Source organism: Mus caroli, chromosome 2 (genome assembly GCF_900094665.2).
Source record: "Mus caroli chromosome 2, CAROLI_EIJ_v1.1, whole genome shotgun sequence".
Classification (NCBI taxonomy): Eukaryota; Metazoa; Chordata; class Mammalia; order Rodentia; family Muridae; genus Mus; species Mus caroli.
The window spans coordinates 123727985-123748992 of record NC_034571.1 but is presented as its reverse complement, the minus strand read 5'-3'; the positions used below and the strand labels follow the sequence as shown (position 1 = coordinate 123748992).

General features: G+C 40.2%; 1 protein-coding gene across 1 annotated transcript in view; it reads right to left on the bottom strand.

The window, feature by feature from the left end:
• The window catches only part of Atrn (attractin), a 122075-nt gene that overhangs the window by 67115 nt on the left and 33952 nt on the right, over positions 1–21008 (bottom strand). The window contains exons 4-8 of the mRNA XM_021156919.2: positions 15784–15912; positions 14530–14735; positions 13245–13413; positions 2526–2616; positions 1481–1724 (exon numbers count right to left, since the gene is read on the bottom strand). Of these exons, the coding sequence (XP_021012578.1) occupies positions 1481–1724; positions 2526–2616; positions 13245–13413; positions 14530–14735; positions 15784–15912 (839 nt within the window). The remainder of the gene's footprint in view (positions 1–1480; positions 1725–2525; positions 2617–13244; positions 13414–14529; positions 14736–15783; positions 15913–21008) is intronic.

Genomic DNA, 21008 nt, shown 5'->3' with positions numbered 1-21008 from the left:
TAATATTTAAAGGACTAGCCAGAATTATTTTAGAGTGTTTACTGTTTTGCATTTTGCTTATTTTGATATCTAAAGCATTTAATGCTATCTTTGGCTCCTTGCAAGCTGACAGGAAGTGCCAAGGTCCTTCCTCGGTTTGGGAGGGGTCCTGAGGAAAGTGTGTCTGGGGAGGGCAATTTGTCAACAAAAACAAAAAGTCAAATTGTGGGTCCAAGCTGGAGACAGTTTTCCAGTCTACTTTCTCTCTGATCTGCTTTCTCTCTCTCTCTCTGACCGGCTTTCTCTGGAGATCTACAGACAGCTCTCTCTCTCTAGACAGCTTTCTCTTGCTATTCTTTGCTGAAGGAGTTCTCTCTTTCTATTGCAAAAAAACGTCCTGGATAGCTCGTCTCCTACAGGTCATAAGCCCAGTTATTCCAGGTTTCCTATAAATCAGCATCCTGGGACTCCGGCCCCTTGGGAGACAGCAAGCACACATTTCCTTTTAACATTACAAAAGAATTCAGAGATCTGCCCTCCTCTGTTAAGCACAAACTAGTTGAGTATCCTGTCTGGAAATTACCATTTCTACCATACCAAGGCCTAACCTTGCTCTGTTCCAGGCTCACCCTGAACTCAGGACTTGTCTGCCTTCATAAGCACAAGCTGGGTGCCCTCCTCCAGCAATCACTACCCCCCACCCCCCAAATCTCTTTAACTGCTTCCTTAGTGTCTTTCTGACAAGTTGGCTCACAGCGAAGCTGCTTTTGTTCCTTTAGATCTGTGAAGCCCCTCATACAATTCATATTGCATCCTTCTATTTTTGTATAGTTGAGGAAGTATATATTTTTGAACTCATGTTCTTTTCCACAGCCTTAAGAGCTCTCCTGAAGGTCCCAGCATTTACTTCCCAGACTCACGCTGGCTCTGATTATCATGAAGTCATTCACATCATCAGAAGGACATTCCTCAAAAGAGGAGCATGAAATATGTACATTATTATACAAACAGGTTTATGTCCATAGTGTGACATCCATGGAGGCCCAGGCCTGCTGCCCCTGTCCCAGGGCTGGAACCATGTCATTCTGTCCGACCAGAACCATGCTGGACTCCTCAGTTCCCCCTCTTTTTTGTGCAAACGTTGACTGTGAGCGCTTGACTTGCTTGATGTAGACTAATAGATGAAATAAAGATCCCAAATTTCCCTCAGCTTTCCTTAATGCAATATACAGCTGCCAGCTTGGACCCACAATTTGATTTTTTGGGTTTTTTGACACCCCTTTCCTCAGAACCCCTCCCAAGCCAAGACTAGACTTGACAAGTAAGAAACTGCTGTTGCACAGGGACATCAACAAGCTCAATCTCACCAGTTATCTACTGATACTATGTCAAGACAAAGTACTGGATCAAGATCACGCTGAATTTTGTTACAGTGTCCTAATAATAAGGGCAGGGGTTCTCAGTCTGATTCAAGATCCCTCCACTGGAAAAAAATACATACCCAAGTCATATTCCTGCACAATGCTTATATATCCATAGAGTGGGCAATGACCGAAGATGACCAGCATGACCACACGGCCAGATGCCAGTGTAACAATGTGTGCTGAGTGTCCAACCACTGCATACTGATCCTTAGCTTTCGGAGTTAACAATACCCATGATTCATTATGAATATGAAATACTCTCAGCTCATTGGTCACGTTCCCTGTTGAATCAATTTTTCCTCCATACATGTAGATTTTATCCTATAAGAAAGATGTAAACCGGATTTTTAAAACCATTAAGAAATCAACTCTAGGGCTGGAGAGATAGTTTATCGGTTATGAACATCTGCTGCTCTTGCAGAGGACCAGGGTTTAGTTCCTAGTGCCCACATGGCAGCTCACAGCCACCGGTTCTGATGCCCTCCTCTTCTGACCTCTGGAGGAACAGCATACACAGGCACACATGCAGGCAAAACACCCACACACATAAAATAAAAATAAATACATCTTTTTAAAAATTACTATTGGAAAACCACAATGAGTGCTTCACACTCTCACTGTGATCCCAGCTGAAGAAGTGTGAGTGACATGAGCTCGTCAGTGACTTGCTAGGAATAGCATAGAGAAAGAACAAACCAAAACAATCACATTCTTCATCTCTCTAAAACAGCTTCTCTACATGAAATGTATTACAGAACAAAAATGGTGTGGAAAATAAAGTTGCCTCATTCTACAATATACACTCAAAACAAGGAGATAACAATGGCTACTCAGTCACACGCATGCAGTGTGGTAGACTTGATAATGGGCAAAGGCTCCCTAACACTATTTAATCTTCATTGTTAACTGTGATCAGAGTATCCAAATGCAAGACACCATGGATTAAAATAGTTCTAACTTCAATTTCCAATTACAACTTGGTGACAACTTGGTGAATTATATACCTCCATGACAGCAAAACAAAGCTTATACCAACTAAAATCAAAGCTGGATAGTATTCAATGACAGAAAGCAACAGGACGAGTTGAACTTCTTGCTTGGGGAAGAGTTGAGAGAGTTTACCTTATGTAATGCCAAAGAATGACCATATCTTACAACCACACTGTTCACAGAATGGTTTAGTGGAAGCCATTCCCTAGAAGTCAGGTCATACCTGCAAAATAAACAGACCATATTTTCACCCAAATGACAAAATAGAATGTCTTGTATTCTTCTAAGTATGATATAATCCAGTTCAAAGATTTTCAACAAATCAACCAGGGATTTTAGGGAGGCACATGCTACTCTGGCAAACATACCTTATACCTGGGACCATTGAACATGTGAGAACTCAAAAACGGGGAAGTTGACTACACAACCCTGGAATAAGACAAACATCTACTGGAAGCTTCTATAGTTTCCTATAAACCTCTTCTACGTAACAACCTAAGCCATCCGACATTTGTACTATAAAGGGACTTAATAGTTCTTTATAACTTTTACTCATTTAATAATGACAAACTGAATGTAAGTGTTGTAAAGGGAATAATAATTAAAAGAGAAATAACTGGGTATGTAAGATGGCTCAGTGAGTAAACATGCTTGCTGCACAAGTCTATCTGAATTCTATCCATTGGACTACATGGTAGAATAAGAGAACCAACATGTGCAAAGCATGTGCACACATTGAGGAGATCTGGAATGAGTGGAAGGGAAAATTTGGACTAGATATTATCAAGGTCATTATGTGTGTGTGTGTGTGTGTGTGTGTGTGTGTGTGTGTGTGTGTACACGTACATGTGTGTACGAAATTCCCAAAGAAGAAATAGTTTTAAAGAAAATTATCAGTATTTCTTTTTATTTAATCTTTTGCTTAAGAAAGCTATAACTATAGTATTTCAATCATACTGTAAATGCACTTAAAATTCTAAAATACAAGATTAGTAAAGAAAAGATATTTTCAGGGCTGAAGCAATGAATGGCTTAGTGAGTGAAGTGCCTGCTGAGCACATGTGAGGATCTAATTTTAGATCCTTAGATTTCATAGAAAATATTAGTGTGGAGTCACCTCTCTGCAATTGCAGTCCCAGTGGTGGAAGTGTGTAGACAGGCAGATCTCAGTCTATCTAAAAGTTAAGTTCCAAGTTAAGTGACAGACACGGTCTCCAAGCAGCAAGGGCCAAAGACAGAGGAAAGCACTTGATGTTGGCCTCTGGCACCCATCCATGTGCACAACAGAGGTGCACAGACTCACGGATTTATATTTTATAAATATAATAATAGTTTATAGGGGCTGGAGAGATGGCTTAGTGGTTAAGAGAACTGACTGTTCTTCCAGAGGTCCTGAGTTCAATTCCCAGCAACCACATGGTGGCTCACAACCATCTGTAATGGGATTTGATGCCCTCTTCTGGTGTGTCTGAAGACAGCTACAGTGTACTCACATACATTAAATAAATAAATAAATAAATAAATAAATCTTTAAAAATAATAGTTTCTAGTCCTGCCAATAGTTTATAGTTCATGCTTATTCATGAATAATACTGAATAATCACAATCAATTAAAATATTCTTTTTTCTTTTTTTAAGAAAACCTACTGTGGGAGTCTGAAGGAGAATGGACTGCATAGATTCTTATCTTTGAATACTTGGTCTCCAGTTGGTGGACTTTGGGGAAGGATTAGAATTTATGGCCCTACTAAGGAGGTGTCACTGTCACTCGGAGTTAACTTTGAGGTTTCAAAGACTTTCCCAGTGTATTCTCTCTACCTTCTTCTTTTGGATCAAGATGTGAGCTTTTTTTGATTTGGTGTTTGATTTTGAGGCAGGATGCCATGTAGCCCAGGCTGATCTTGAACTTGTTATATAGCCAAGGATAACCTTGAACTCCAGATTCTCTTTTCTCTCCCTCTGGAGTGCTGAGATGACAGCATATGCACCATGCCCCACTTCCGAGGTGCTGGAAAGTGAATCCAGGGGTTTCTACATGCTAGGCAGGCACTCGACCAGCTGAGCTACATTTTGAGACAAGTCTTCCTATCTAAAATACTAATATTCACCGAAATTCCATGAAAATTAGTAAAGCAAGAACACCAATATCTATATAAAATATATAAAGCCCTAACACGTGTTTTGATAGAGTACACATAGAAAAGATGTTCTAATCTTTAAAACATGGCTCACAAGCAAACGTAGCATTGATACAAATATCTATAACCCGTGTGAGGTGAGTAGCTGAGAGTGCTCCCCTGAGCACCTTCTGTGAACCACATCCAGAGCTGATAGTAAAGTAAGCCCAAACAAGGAGCATGAACAACAACAAGCACATGTATGCACTCATGGAATTTAAAATAAGCAAAAGTTCCTGAAAGGAATTTAGAACTATTAAAAAAACAAAACAACAACAACAACAGGGAGAACCTGTCTGAACCAAATGGTCAGGAAAGATCTTTTCATGAGACAATTAGATTGAACTGTAAAGAGGAGGAGAAACCAGTCCTTACATATAGTAACAGGACGTCTAGACAGAGGACACCAGTGCAAAAGCACTTGGAGGCAGGGTGCGCATGTGCTTCACAGGCAAGGGCAGAAGACTGTTACCGCAGCACAGAGGACAAACAGTGGTTGAATGGTCATACAGGACCATTATATCTAATGGGATGGTATTAATGGGGGATTTTCTATGTGTGTGTGATTGTACTTGTTTCTGTTTCTTGCTAAGTAGCACAGGCTGGCGCTATTTTCTAATTCACTCTCCTTACCGAGCTGTCAGAGTCCTGGGAGTACAAGCATGCACAACCAAGCCTGGCTAGCCATGGCTTTTAAGAATATAGTAAATGATGGGATCTATAATTTTTAAATATTTTCCCATTCACCTTTACAAATAAATTAAAAGCAATAGAAACATAAATCTGACAGAACTCTACTACAAGAGACTAAGTAGAAACCAATAGCAGGATAAACATAAAAATAAATAAATATAACATGTATTTGTTGAAAGAGTTGGTAAAAATTGACATGAAGTTATGATAAAGGCTGTGAAGGAAGTTTCAAAACGATTCCTAGGTTTCTTGCTTCAAGAGATAAACACATGAGCTAAAAAGAGATGGGTCACAGGTAAGAACCCTTGCTGACCTTCCAGAGAACCTGGATTTAGTTCCCAGTACCCACATAACAGGCTCACAGTTAACTGGAACTCCAGTTTCAGGGATTCAATGCCCTCTTCTGGAATTGCTTGCATGTGGTGTGTGTGTGTGTGTGTGTGTGTGTGTGTGTGTGTGTGTGTGTGTGCATGCAGGCAAGACATTCATAAACAAAAACAAACAAGTAAGTCTTAAAAAAAAAGAAGAAGAAAAGAAAAGGGGAATGGGGAGCTGAGGACATGGCTCAGTTAGTAAAGCCCTTGTCACATAATTTGGATCATGCTTGTAATCCCAACACTGTGGAGGCAGAGACAGGAAGCTCCCTACAGTTTGCTGGATGAATCACTGAGCACTGGGCTTAGTCTCAACACCCTGTCTCAAAACAAAGAGAATAGCGATCAATTATGAAGACACTCAGCACTGACTTCTGGCTTCCACATGTGAACATTCACACATGCACACAGAAGGAAAACAATGATGAGGCACAAGTAAAATCACATGACGGCGTGTCACACAGAAGGGGAAGTCATCTTCACAGTTTACGTCACCTTTTCATGGACACAGCACTAATAGTGGTTATCAGTTAGGTTATTAGTAAAAGTAATTATAATTATTTGTACATTTGTTTCTTTTGCAGACAGGATTTTTTGTATGTACCTATTCTGGCCTCAAAAATCACAATCTTCCTGCCTCTGTCATCCAAGTTCTGATACTGATGCCACCACACACACCACCACAGCCAGCTCTAGATTTAGGGCAGATTTTAAAGATAGAACCAATGAGAACTGATGAAATATCACAACAGTCAGATATCTGAGTAGTATCCATGACACTCCCCACCCCCCTGCTTCCTGGGGTTCACAGCCAAGTATAATACTGTGGGCCTTGAGTATAAGCAGAATCAATGACTTCTAACAAGCAGGAAGCAAAGATGATAGGGCGTCATTTCTGTGATCCACACTGACAGCAAGACTCAATCAAGGCTCATCTTGTGGCTTCATGACATAAACACATACATGGGTGAGCACCACTAACAAATTAAGCATAGATAGATGAGGAGCTAAAAAGACAGCCTGTGTGAACTGAAGGCAGCATCCAACATTCCTGCATTTTCAAAAGGCTGTTAAAGGAAGGATGGTACAAAGGGAATGTGGCAGTGAACCTGATGACAGCAAACCAAAGAAGAAAAGAGATGCACTGACAATCTCTGAAGCTTTGTCCAGGTCCTGATCCTCAACCAATACTTCATGCCACAGAGAGCAATGGAGAATTAATGTTTCTCATGAAATGGAAGACTCCAGAGAGGCTGATTTAGTGCTGGCAGAATGAAGTGTCTTCAAATTGTAATTCTTTTTTTTTAAACCTTATTTTTTTGTTAAGTATATAGGAGTTTTGCCTGCATATGTGTCTGTGTACCATATGAATACAGTGGCCATAGAAGCCAAGAAGAGTGTCAGATCCCCTGGGACCAGAGTTACAAATGGTTGTGAGCCAACATATGGGCAGTGAGAATTGAGTCCATGTCCTCTGGAAGAACAGCCCATGCCTTAACTGCTGAGTCATGTCTCAATCCCTGTAACTGCTTTTTATGAAGAGAGACTGATGAAGATGAAGCTCTAACAGTTTGTAATTTTAATGTGTATTTATGTGGCTATACAAAATCTAGATCTTGGTTTCAAAACTACTAGCATGAAAAATAACTACGATTTAAATAAAATCAAATTTATTGTGTTGGTTTGCAAGGTACTGACAGATGTTGGGGCTGCCTCATTTGTTTTGTATCCATTAGTTATTTCAAACACATGCTTTTTATAGTTGCTTCCTTTAACAACAGAATACTTGATACCATGGTATATGTCCTCTTCACTAGTAAACAGCTTTTTTTAAATGTTAGGTGATCTTTTTCAGTTCAACCAGAATTAATTTTTTGAAGATTTATTTTATTATTTTTAGCTATATATATATGGATGTTTGTGGAGCATATGTGTGCTGGTGCTTGCATGGGCCATAGGCATTGATTGGTTCTTCCTGGAGCTGGAGATATGGGTAGCTGTGAGCTGCCTGATGTGTGTACTAGGATCTGAACTTGGGTCCTCTGGAAGAACAACAAGCACTCTTAACTGCTGAGCCATCTCTCTAGCCCCTAAGAACTTATATTTAACCGGCATACAGAAGAACTATTATGGATCCTTTGTGTGGGTGGGTGGGTGTGACACAGAGAGAGAGAGAGAGAGAGAGAGAGAGAGAGAGAGAGAGAGAGAGAGAGAGAGAGAGACTTATGTAACTAGTGTTGTTTTTGTTTGATATTTTTAATAAACCAAGGGGCTGGCAAGGATTGCTCAGTGGTTAGAAGCACCTTTTGATTTCCCAGTGTACCCAGCTTTCTTTCCTAGCGCTCACAACTTCCTGTAACTCCAGCTCCAGAGCCCTTCTTCAGGTGTCCTTGAGCACCACATACACGAGGCATACATTCACACAAACACACACACACATACATAAATAAAGTAAATCTTAAAGTACAAATATCAACTAAAACAAAAACCATAGGTGATAGCACACATTCTTCAGACACATCATTATGAATCATTTCAGGTTCAGCAGAAATTCTCTTGAAGCTACAATCTTTCCAATCAAACAGATGATTCTGTAGGACAGTTTAGGTTAAATGATTTAAAAGCAGCCACATCAAATTTACATACACCATGCAAATATGGTAGTTTATTTACAAAATTTTGTCAATACCACCTCCCCATTCAGACAAGGAAGCCAGACAAACTCTAGCTTGCTTTAATTAGCTAAGCAGTCAGCCATCCCATCAGAGTTGCAATCTGTGTACTAAAAGGTTGTGACCCAGGGAATGTCTAAGATAGTGATGGAAATGCCATCCCAGGAGTCGAGGTGACGGCAGCTTTAGACTGCTGAACAGAATTTGGTAAAGCAGACATTGGCCTGCGAGCTTTTTCTTTATCCTGGCTCACAGCTTGCTATTTAAGGCTTGATCTCGTCCGAAATTGGGTTACATCAGGAAACAGGAAAATAACTTCAGTATCATGTTATCCAACTGTGTACTGTTTACTTACTTTATGGTAAATAATGGTGGGGTGGGGAGTGGGGGTGGGGGAGAGCCAGGTATCTTAGTTACTGTGCTATTGCTGTGAAGAGACACCATGGCCTAGGCAACTTATGAAAGAAAGCATTTCATTGGGAACTTGATTACAGTTTCAGAGAATTAGTCCCTGACCATCATGGCTGGAGCCTGGCAGCAGGCAGGCATGGCACTGGAGCAGCAGCTGAGAGCTCACATCTAACCCACATGCAGCAGACAGAGAGAATGTGACTGGGCCTGGTGTGGGCTTTTGTGCAGGGATGACATGGCATAGACAGACACCAAGATTCAAATCTATAAGCCTATGGAGTCCGCTCTCACTCAAGCTACAACAGGCATGATGACATATACCTACAATCTCGGCACGTACTAGGCCTAGTACTTCAAGAGTTTTTTTTTTTTTTTTAAATTTATTTTTTAATTAGGTAATTTCCTCAATTACATTTCCAATGCTATCCAAAAAGTCCCCAATACACTCCCCCCCTCCAGTCCCCCACCCACCCACCCCCACCCCTTGGCCCTGGCATTCAAGAGTTTTTTGAAGTTAGTTTGTTTGTCTGTTTGTCTGAGACAGGCCTCCTGTATCCCTGCTGAACCTCAAACTCCCTATGTAACTGAGAATGATCCTCAAGTTCTCATCATCCCGCCTCTGCCTCCATGGTGCTGAAGTTATAAGTGTGCATGACCACACCCAGTTTTATGTAGTGCTAAGGATGAAGTCTGGTGCTTCCCGTATGCTGAGCATGTCTTCTACCAACTGAACGACAGCCTCAGCAGTGGGCTGGTGCTGCATTCTGGAGTATGTCAAGGTGTGTGAGATACAATGTCTATGATTAACTGTGTCAGCATTAAAAATGAATTGAAAGTATTTTTAGGGGAGAAGGCTAACTGAGCAGGGTGTCACGGCATTCACCATTAACCCTAACCCCAGTCAGAGAGCTTTGCCTCCTCTCCCTCTCAAGTGCTTAAATTAAAACCTTAGCTACCAGGCCCTGGCCTTCTTTTAATGTAGGATTTACTGTTCTCCCTATTGTTCCAACTGTGGGATTTCTTTTTTTTTTTTTTTTTNATTTTNTTTNTTTATTTATTATATGTAAGTACACTGTAGCTGTCCTCAGACACTCCAGAAGAGGGAGCCAGATCTCGTTAAGGATGGTTGTGAGCCACCATGTGGTTGCTGGGATTTGAACTCCTGACCTTCGGAAGAGCAGTCGGGTGCTCTTACCCACTGAGCCATCTCACCAGCCCCGACTGTGGGATTTCTAATGGTCTGTCTGGAGGCTCACTGGCTCTTTCTTGCCTCTGTCCTGCCAATGCTAATCCACCCACTGGGATTTCTGTTTCTATTGCTGAATTTTTCAATTTTACAACTCCATCTGATATTCTCTTTTTAGATTTATTTTTATCTTATGTGTATGAGTGTTTTGCTTGCCTTCATATCTGTGTACCATGTGCATGCAGTGCCAGCAGAGGCCACAAGAGAGCATCTAGATCCTCTAGAACAGAAGTCCCAGCTGGCTGTGGGCAGGAGAAAATGCTCTTAGCCTCTCAGCCATCTCCCAGGCCCTCCACTTAAGATTCTTTCTAATAATTATTCTTACATTTATTTACTTGGGCAAGGCCATGTATTTGCCAAGGCACAAAGAGAATCAGAAGGCAACTGTCAGGAACTGGTTCCTTCTTCCACCCAAGTGGGTCATCAGGCCCAGCTGGACAAGTGCCTTAACCTGGCCTCTGGTATCCTGTTATGTCTTGTATTTGTTTTGGTGAGACTTTCTATCCTTTCATTTGTTTTGTATGTGTGTAGCTGCTCATTGTAGTGTTTTAGGTAGGCCACCTTAAAATTCCATTTTTAATGCTGACACAGTTAATCAAAGACATTGTATCTCAGATACCTTGATATACTCCAGAGTGCAGCACCAGCCCACTGCTGAGGCTGTTGTTCAGTTGGTAGAAGACATGCTCAGCATACGGGAAGCACCAGACTTCATCCTTAGCACTACATTCCTTGTCAGATAATTCTATTGTGTGTCACCCTAATGTCATTGTCTCTTTGATTTCTCATTCAAAATGAGATTGTATTAGCTCTTGGCTGGGCAGATTTTGTATATCATGCTGTGAGACTCTAGATCCTCTGCGATTTCAGGCCTTCTTAGACCCCTCCCATAGGATGGAGAAGGTCAACTTATTACTGCCATTACTGTTGCTGACAGCAGAGGTCAATGTCCCCACATGGCCTCTACTGGCACTGTCTGGGCAGAAGCCATATTTCCAACTGGTGAACCTGAAAGTCCTATGACTACTTGGTGTCTGTGGTGCTAATCCTAATCGTTGGGGCATCTTACGATATCCTGGTAAGGATGGACATCCAGGCTCTCCACTTAGCTTTACTGGCACAGATCAGGCCAGGGCTAGATTTCTGTGGCATCTGGCTGGCATAGAGACATTACTATTGAAAGTTTTGTCTTTCTAAATCCTTGGACTAAAGAGAGCACAAGATTTTCTGGAAGATCTTGCTTTAATTTTTTTTTTTTATTCTTTTGAGATGCTACGTATAATTAGAGGCCCTGCACATGGAGGCGAGAACCCTACCTCTGGGCTACATCCTACGTCTTTTTCTTAGGGCATTTTTTTCTTTCTTGTACCTATCAGTATTACTAAGTTACAAATGTGCTCAGCAGTAAATTTAACATACACAGGCAAAAATAAAAGTCTCAGGACACCCTGCCTCGCACTGTTCACTGTGCTCAGGAGTACAGAGCCATGCTGTTTTCTTGCTGCTGTTTAGTTTCTCTTGGTTGTTTACACACAGTGTTCAAGGTGTGCTAATCATAGTTAGTATTTAAATTTTTTCTTAGATCAGCTCACAGAGGAAGAGTGCTTTGCTGCCAGCCTGATGACCTGGGTGACCCAAGTGATCTGACCTACAGGGTGGGAGCACAGCACAGCATTCCAAGTCTTTTTCTGACCACACAGGCACTAGGGCACACACACACACAGGATACATAAATGTTAAAAAAAAAAAGAAAAAAAAAAGACATGTATATTTTTCCATATAATTTAAAAGATTCCTCTTTCAACATTCCTTTTGCAAAGCAGTATCATTGTGTTTGTATATGTGTGTCCTTCTACATTTTGTCTTCAATTCTAAATTTTTTAAATTGTTAGCCTGGTCCTCTCATTTCTACTACTTTCTCTAGGAGACTGTCCTTTCATATTACACATCGCTCTCCTGTCACTTGTTTTAGAGCTGTCATCTATTTTATAAGGTTACTTCACTGTTCTACATTACTTTGTGTCTTTTAATTACTATACCTGGGGTGATTCAAAAACTGTCTGTGGTGGGTTGGTTGAGGATAGCTCCAATAGGTTCAACACTTGGTCCCTGATTGGTGGAACTGTTTTGGGAAGGATTAGGAGGTGTGGCCTTGTTGGGGGAGTGTGTCACTGGGAGTGGGTGACCTTTGAGGTTTCAAAAGCCCATGCTAGGCCCAGTGTCTCTGTCTCTCTCTCTCCCCTCCCTTTGCTCTTTCTGCTCTCCCACTTGCTTGCAGATCAGATTTGAGCTCTTAGCTACTGCTCCCGTGCTGTGCCTTGCTGCTACCATGCTTCTTGCCATGATGTTCATAGACTTACTCTCTGAAACTGTAAATAAGCCCCCTAATGAAATGCTTTCTTTTAAAACTGCCTTGATCATAGTGTCTCTTCAAAGAAATAAAACATTAACAAAAACACTATACCAAACTGCCTAATAGTCCTACTAATTTTACGATGAATGCTAGTGCTTTATAATCACTAAAAGAAAAAATTTCCAGACCATAAAATTAACATGGTTTTAAGTATGTATAAATCTTGTCTTGAAATCTGTTCTCTATAACTAACTCTAATATGATAATGTATATTCTACCTTCAAAAAAGCACAAATAAGACTTCAAACCCTGGAAATTGTTAGACAAAGGCCATTTAATATTAGTAAGCTATAAACTGAAACCATCTGATATAGGAAAACTATTAACAAATCAAGATAAAATAACCCCTATTTATATAACTTACTATATACCTAAAGCAAAATATCAAAGAAAGTACCTTAAAAAGATAAATTATTCTTATTTTGACAATAAATTCTTTGGGGCTTTAAATTGTAAAATATCAACACATATCAAGAAAGTTTAGAAGAAAACTACCAAAGTTTAAACAGATTTTCCTCGGTAATTACTGGTGATTTTTTTTTTTTTTTTTTTTTTTTTTTGTTTGTTTGTTTGTTTTTTTGTTTTGTTTTGTTTTGTTTTGTTTTTACACTGCAGTTTTTCAGGGTGGAAACTTAAGTTTTGTACAGAAGCATTTAACACCACTTTCAGAGCTGGTAATGGCTCAAAGGGCAAAGCATTACAAGCCTGGAAACCTGAACCAAATACCCAAAACTCATGCAAAGGTGAAAGGAGAAAACTAACTCCACGAAGTTGTCCTTCGAGCTCCTCTTGCACACCACTGCATACACCCCCTTATATACACTCAGTAACCATAAATAAAATGTTTCATTATAGAGACACTTACGCTAAAACCATGCTGTAATCTGAATGGTTGAACATATATCCGCCAACAACCCACATTATATTTCCATTGACCACAGCTTTATGAGAGGCTCTGGGAAGCTTTAAATCAGAATATTCTTCTCGAGTCCAAAAAGACTGGTTAGCTGGCACAGGAATTGAACATCCAGGACCTAATAAAAAACAACAACAACAACAAATAGCTTCACAAAATGCAGCCTGAAAGTTTATAGTATTCCAAGTTCTAATCTAAGTGCAAAGAATATTTAAAGACTTGTGTTTCCTTTAGCACTTAAGTGCAAACATCTTTAACTTGTGGGGTTTTAAAGGTTTCTATATGCACAGGTATTTTGCTTGCATGTATGCCTATGTGCCACTTGCCTGCTTGGTACCCAATGATGTCAGGAAAAGGCATTGGATCCCCTGGAACTAGAGTTACAGATCTTATGAGCTACTATGTGGATGCTAGGATCAAACCTGAGTCCTCTGGAAGAGCAACCAGTACCCTTAACCAAGAAGCTTAGCACCTAACATGAGTCTTTCACTTACTCAAGATGCAGACCAAAACCAATCACTCCCTTATAAAATTTAATACTACACACTTTCTGATAATTTGGCAATTTCTGATAGTCAGGTTAAACTTTTTAGAGGTAAAAATCTTGCTGAAGCAGGATTTAGTAGAAAGGGTAGACCAAGGGGTTATTATATTAATTCATGTGGAAAAGGCATTAGGGTTGAAATATAATGACAGATCAAAATCGATCTTCTGGCAAATCCAGGAGCTGAACAGATGAAAGAGACAAAGGGAGAATTGGGCAAACTAAAAACATTTACATGAACACTTACTTTCTGAGGACCTAAGCATAGAAGGAAAATCACTAAACCAATGATGGCTGCTTCCTCGACTTCAGGGAATTCCCTACAGTACCTTGGTACCCGGTTGTGTTGGGTAATGGCACTAGATGGCAGCAGTGAGAGTCTAAGGAAACCGCGGTCCTGCCGCTTGTCCACCTCTCAGCTTGAGTCTCTGCTTCTCTATCACCAGACCATGTTCCCTAATTTCCACGAATGAGTTGCAAAGGATTTGTCAAACCTTTCCACAATTCAAAACACATCGATAACAACCACATATATGTAAATTTCAAAGAATCTGAATAAAGGGAGATGAACGCTTAAATGCTACCTGGTACATGATTAACATAAGGCGTACGACTGTTAAAATAAACTCCCTTACAGTTCACTAACTCAGAACTTTCTGTGAGGGAAAGGACTTTGAAGGCAGCTCCTACCCTGCCAGTGAGGGAAGCAGGAGCACCCTCTGGTATCACTTGCATTACAGATGCCTCGGTGAGGAAAGCCACAGTTGTCTGTACAGTGAGGAATGTCACACGACTCCCCTTTCCAGTTTTCAGAACATTCACACTCAACAGTGCTGCTGCTGTTACTGCTCTTACATTCTCCTCGGCCTGAGCAATTATTCGGACACATGTCAAAACTACAAAGACAGGAGAAAACTAAGTCAACAATTTCAACTAAGCAACATTGTAACTAATGCAGAGCTTCCTCCTACAGTTTAAGTTCAGTTCATTTGCAAGTGTGACCACAGGACTTACCAGTTAGCCCAAGTGTGCTCACAGAGCTCTGTGTAGCTAGAGCCCCAGGCTCAAGTAATGAAATCAAATCAATCTTGCTGCATTCACATATGAAGAAGGAAGAATAAATAACTCGCAAAGTTAGAGAAATGACAAAACAATAGACATTTGTGCAAAACCACTTAGACTTAGCTCAAGGCTGGCAACCAGGATCCTACTCTTTCTGGTAGCTCATTAGTAAAGAGTTCTACAAAAGTGGCAAGTTCATGCTAGGAAGTGGAGGAAGGAGAGGGATCCAATGAACTGCCAACATTTATGGTATATATTTCTCTGTAAAGATTCTGAGAATTAACAGAATTTAAGATTATTTTCCAGTGATGTAGTTAAAGGTCTTTAGTAACTTTTATCAGCTTAGATGGAGAAGAGCAGTTAACTTCATGTATGAATTTAAGTGTCTCATGACTTAAGATAACAGTTTTGCTACAATTTGAAATGACATACTTCAGACTTTTTAAAGGGGTGCATTAGTGGACTACTACAATAGTTTAAAAATATAGATTTCTCCTACTGATGATTATTACTGAGACACTACTAGTCTTTGTTAACTTCACTTAGCAAAACTCCTGACATTTTCTCCCAGCAGCGGAAGAATGTCACTCTCTTCTAGGAGATCCTCAGTGACAAGGTCTAGAAAGACCAAGAACTATGGTCCCAACCACTGGGGCTGATATTTGTTTAACCTTTTAGCTCCTGTTTCTTCAATTATGAAAAGAAAACAAAAACAAAAAAACCGGGGCCTACCTCTCACTGAATACTTAAAAGAACTTTAAATAAGAAAATCCATGTTAAAATTTAGCAAGGAGCCTGACTAGCTAGAAGCCCCCTCTCCAATATATTAGTGTTATTAAGTCATTTGAGTAGTATCACAAATATTAAATCTAAATATCTTACTTGTAAGTGATATTAAATCCAGTCAGATTATAAGCAGCATCACTGAAAAAATGCAGCAGTGCATAACCTGAAGTGACAGTGACCTCAGGAGCCGTCTCATTGCCATCTCTTTCAGGAACAATGAGGCCACTGAAATGTAAACACAGACCAGATTACAGCAATTTCAACAGAATCCGTCTATATGTTACCATTTGATCTGCTGCTCCTGTTCCAACACACAGTGTAAATGTGACTCTAGCTGGCCTCAAATTCACAGACCCACCTGCCTCTACCTCCTGGGTTATAGGCATGTGCTACTATGCCCAACATCTAAAAGGATTTGAAATCTATGACTTTGATTGAATTTTTGGTTTTTTGTTTTTGCTATAAACTTTTTATAATACCCTCAAGTCTCTACAATTACATTATTAACAAACTTTATGAATTGACAATTGTCAAATATATACTGTTGAAAGAAAATGCTTTACATATTTTTGTAATATGTATCATATATTATCTTTTTAATATATTTTAATAGATGTCTTATGTAAGTAAAAATAGAAAAGTTTACTGAATTTATAATCCTTATACTATTAGCTTTCAGACGTATTTTTGTTGTTAAGCTGGTAACACACATTTTATGTTTATAATACACAATAAGCACTGTCACTGAAGGCTCCAAAGGCTCGCCCTAGAATCTCAGTAAGAACCTAGTAGGTAATATTTGAAGTTTTGGATGCCAGTAAATTCATGTGTAAAGATTTATTGAGTAAGTGACTACCAGCGGGGCAGTGGTGGCGCACACCTTTAGTCCCAGCACTTGGGAGGCAGAGGCAGGCAAATTTCTGAGTTCAATGCCAGCCTGGTCTACAGCGTGAGTTCCAGGATAGCCAGGGCTACACAGAGAAACCCTGTCACCCTGTCTCAGAAAAAAAAAAAAAAAGAATAAGTACCATTTTTAAGACATTTGATCTACAAAACCATACAACCTTGTTTTACAAAAGATATATACTAACTTGAAGGCTGGAAATGGTGGCACATGTCTTTAGTCCCAGTAATGGGAAGACAGACCCAGATGGATCTCTGAGTTCAAGACCAGCATGGTCTACATAGTGAGTTCCATGTAAGTTTGTCCGTGTGTGTAACTTGAAACCTCATTATAGAATGGAAGTGTCTACCCCACCTCTCTTTACCAACAGTAAGGAATATTATGTTGGTCCCGCTCATTTAATACATGATGTACTCCCAAGGTAAATCATTTTCATGTTTAGTCACTCCTATTTTTTTTTTTTTTTTGCCATTATCAATTCACTACAACTACTACCACCAATCACATTTAGTCAATAGAAAAGCCCATGTGATTTGCTCCACACATACAACTTCACTCAATAAATAAACATCTTATCAGCTACTACTCTCTCTCTCTTTCACTCACTCAATCCCTAGTCCCCTAATTTTTTGGACGATTACACCAGGTAAATTCCTACTTCTGGGTTATGACCATCTTAAAAGCTACGACCTAGCAATTCTCTTTGTATAAGAAATACTTCCCCGTATATACGCGGAAAAACAAAGAACACTACTACAGCACTATTCAGATGACAACTGACTTAAAGTCACCTAATTGCTTATTTGTGGGAGTTGATTAAATTAGTCATTACAAATCTGTAGGTCTGCAAGACTAAGAGCTTCGTGAAGACAATAGGTAGAGTAGGGAGGCACATAGAAAAAACTGGCCCAGTGTACCTGTACATCTATGTAAGCGTAGGTACATGCACATAAAAGTGACTACAAGAGAACATAAAACAGAGAGTGCCGATGAGAAGAGGATGGGATTTTTCATTTAATTTGCGTGTATGTGAGCACCTGTATGTGCATGTTATTCGCACCAAAGTGTATAGGGTACATTATGTGAGTGTGCCTGCAGACGTCACTATCAGGTGTCTTCACACTCCCCTCCTTTGTCTTCTAGAGATAAGAGTTTCACTAAGTAGTACTGGCTGGACTGGAACTCACTATGCAAACCAGGCTGGCCTTGAATTCTCAGAGAGCCTCTTGAGTGCTGGTTATATGCATGAGCCGCAACACAGCCCACCTCATTTTGGGGGGTAGGATCTTTCACTGAACCTGAGCTCACTGATTGGTTAGACCGGACTGGTCAGCAAGTTCCAGGACCTCGCTTGTCTCCGCCTCTTCAGCACTGTAATCACAGGCTCACAAACCACACCTGGATTTTTACTTGAGTCCTGGAGATTTAAACTCAGATCTCCATGCCTGTGCAGAAGGAATTAAACTGAGCCAACTGTCTTAGTATGAAGAGAGAACATAGGAACTCTAAGATTCTGACAGTACTCTAGGGCTTACAGAACACCAACACATTTTCTACTATGTATTCAGTTAACAAAAGAATACAAACAAAAAACATGAGAAACATATAAAAGCAGAGACAGACAGACAGACAGACACACACACACTTAGACGGGTGTGGGGGAAGAAAGAGCAAGGCCACCTAGAAACAGGTATGTTCCATGCAAATGATCACAGGAAAGGATTGAGGATTTTTAACCACTTGTGGTACTCTCCTAGTCTAGCAAAGATCTGAGGAAAAAGTAGACCAGAGAGTCTGTCCTTCCACATATCCTGGAAAGTCACTGACATTTCCAAGTTTTGATTTCTTCATAGGGACAATGAGAGAAATCCAGACTAGCTCACAGCAGCACAGCAAGGACCAACCAGCAGAACATGAGAAGTGTTTACAGCAGTGTGCTGCTAGAAGGTGCTAACAATCTTCTTACAGAGGGCATTTAAATATGCAGGATGGATAAGTTTGCCAACTACAACTACAGAGGCTGGACAAGGTAGGACAGCTTCTTCACTGTCAAAGACGTTTGGGCAGTTGCTTCTATTTACCTTAAAATCAAACTGTGACAGCTTTGGCATATATAGATTTCTCCCAGAATGAAAACACATTAACTCGCATTAATTATGTCAATAATATGGAGTAAACACAAACATAGTCTATCTAGCTCAGCATGCAAGACATGTGAGGAAGAGGAGATACTGTGAGTCACCACTCATGTCCCTATCCCTGTCCCTAAGGAAACCAATATATGAAAATGTAGTCTAAGCTGCAGGCAGTTCTTCAACTGCCTACCCTAGGCTGCTCACCACTTCACATTCTAAGCACAGACTAGAAAGTATGATCAACCTCTGAACACTGTGATATAATGTTATCATCAATCTCACACACAAATTTCATAACATTTTAAATAAGTCTATGATGATTCTATGTTGTGTCCCAGTTATATAAGATCCATAGGTCACAGGGTAGACATTAAAGACCATCAACATTTGGAATTTGGGGGGGTTTTTGGTGTACTGTATATACTTGCTAGTGTAGGTACCCATGCTCATGTGTGTAGAAGTTGGGTGTCTTTCTTCTATCACTGTCTACTTTATATTTTCTTTATTGTTTCATTTGATATGTATAGGTGTTTTGCCTGCATGTATGTGTATGTTTGTGCCCGTAGAGGCCAGAAGAGGGTATTGAATCTCCTGGGACTAGAGTTACAGGTGATTGTGAGGCGCCATTATGGGTACTGGGACTCAATCCTGGGTTCTCTGGAAGGGCAGCCAGTACTTTTAATCACTGAGCCATCTCTTTAGCTTCCTTCGTTCATTCGTTCATTTGCTTGTTCGTTCATTCATTCCTTCATTCAGAGGATTGAGATACCTTCCTCAGTTAGGCTGGCTAGCCAATGGACTCTAGGAATCTATCTGTTCAGCTATTCTCTCCTTCCCCATCCAAGTGCTGGGGATACAGGCAGGTCCTACCGGGTTCATTTTGAAAAATTATAGAACTATGTATTTTCTTCATAAATATGAAACTCAGCATAACTGTCTCAGGCTAACATGGAATCCCTGAATATATATGAGGCACAACCTGACTTTACCAACTGTACTATGTAAATTTGCTAGTATATTAGTCAACACTTAATGGTAAAACATCTGATAAAAACAACTTACAGGCCAATAGGCAAGGAGGCACTTGGGGAGGTGGATTCAAGGCAATCACTGGATTCTTGAATTTAAGTCCAGCCTAGGCTACATGAGATTCTGCTTCAAAATATAAACAATTAAATTTATGGGGGAAAAAAGGATGTATTTTGGTTTCAGAAATTCCAGCCCATCATCCAAGGGAGATATTGTATAGCAGGGAAGTTCCTCAGCTCACAGCAGTCAGTAGCATACAGACAGAATCCTGTCCCCAAGCCTATGAAAACACAGCCTGTACTAAAGGTGAGTTCCTGTGTTTTGAGTGAGATGTGCCCCCTAAGTCTTGTGTATTTGAATACTTGGCCCTCCCTTGGTGGCTATTTGGGAGGAATTAGGAGGTGTGGCCTTGGTGGAAAAGGAGCATCACTAGGGTCAAGGGTTCAAAAGCCTCCTGCCATCATCTCCAATATGTCCTCTCTGCCTCCTACTTGCAGTTCAAGCTATGAGCTCTTAGTTACTACTTCCACCATCTACCCCTGCTATCTCTGCTCCATCATCATGGACTCCTATTCTGGTGGAACTGTAAGCCCAAATAAGTCCTTTCTTCTACAATTTGATTTGATGCCAGTATTTTATTACATCAACAGAGGAGTAACTGATCTAGTCCCCCAGCCTAGCTAGCAACGTTACAGATATACCAAGGTATACCATCTTGAACTCTAGGTGTCTCTCAATCCAGTCAAGCTACATAAGATTAACCATCATACCTAGTCATCCCCAAATCAGTGTATCTCGCTCCTCCCTAGACTATAAGCTCCTCAAGGGTCAGAATATGTAGGAAGGAAGAAAGATTCTCAAAGGTCAAGGATCAGACCTTGGTGAGGATTGAGCACTGTCTACACTTTGCCTGGTAAAGAAGGGTCCACAATGTAAAAGAAGACTGACCTGAATAGTTTTCAATTAGGTGCTAACAAATGTCTCATAAGTATTGAGTTTCTTATAAATAAATAAATAAATAAATAAATAAGCAAGCAAGCAAGCACTTAAGAGCACTAGCTGCTTTCTTCCTGAAGACCTGGTTTCAATAACCCAGCACCTATACAGAGGCTCATACCAATTGTAACTCCAGTTTGATGATATCCAACATCTTCTTCTAGCCTTCAGACACCAAGCACCAAGCATGTAATGGTATAACACATATATACCAAACACCCATACAAACCAATTTTTTAAAAAATAGTCATTTTAGG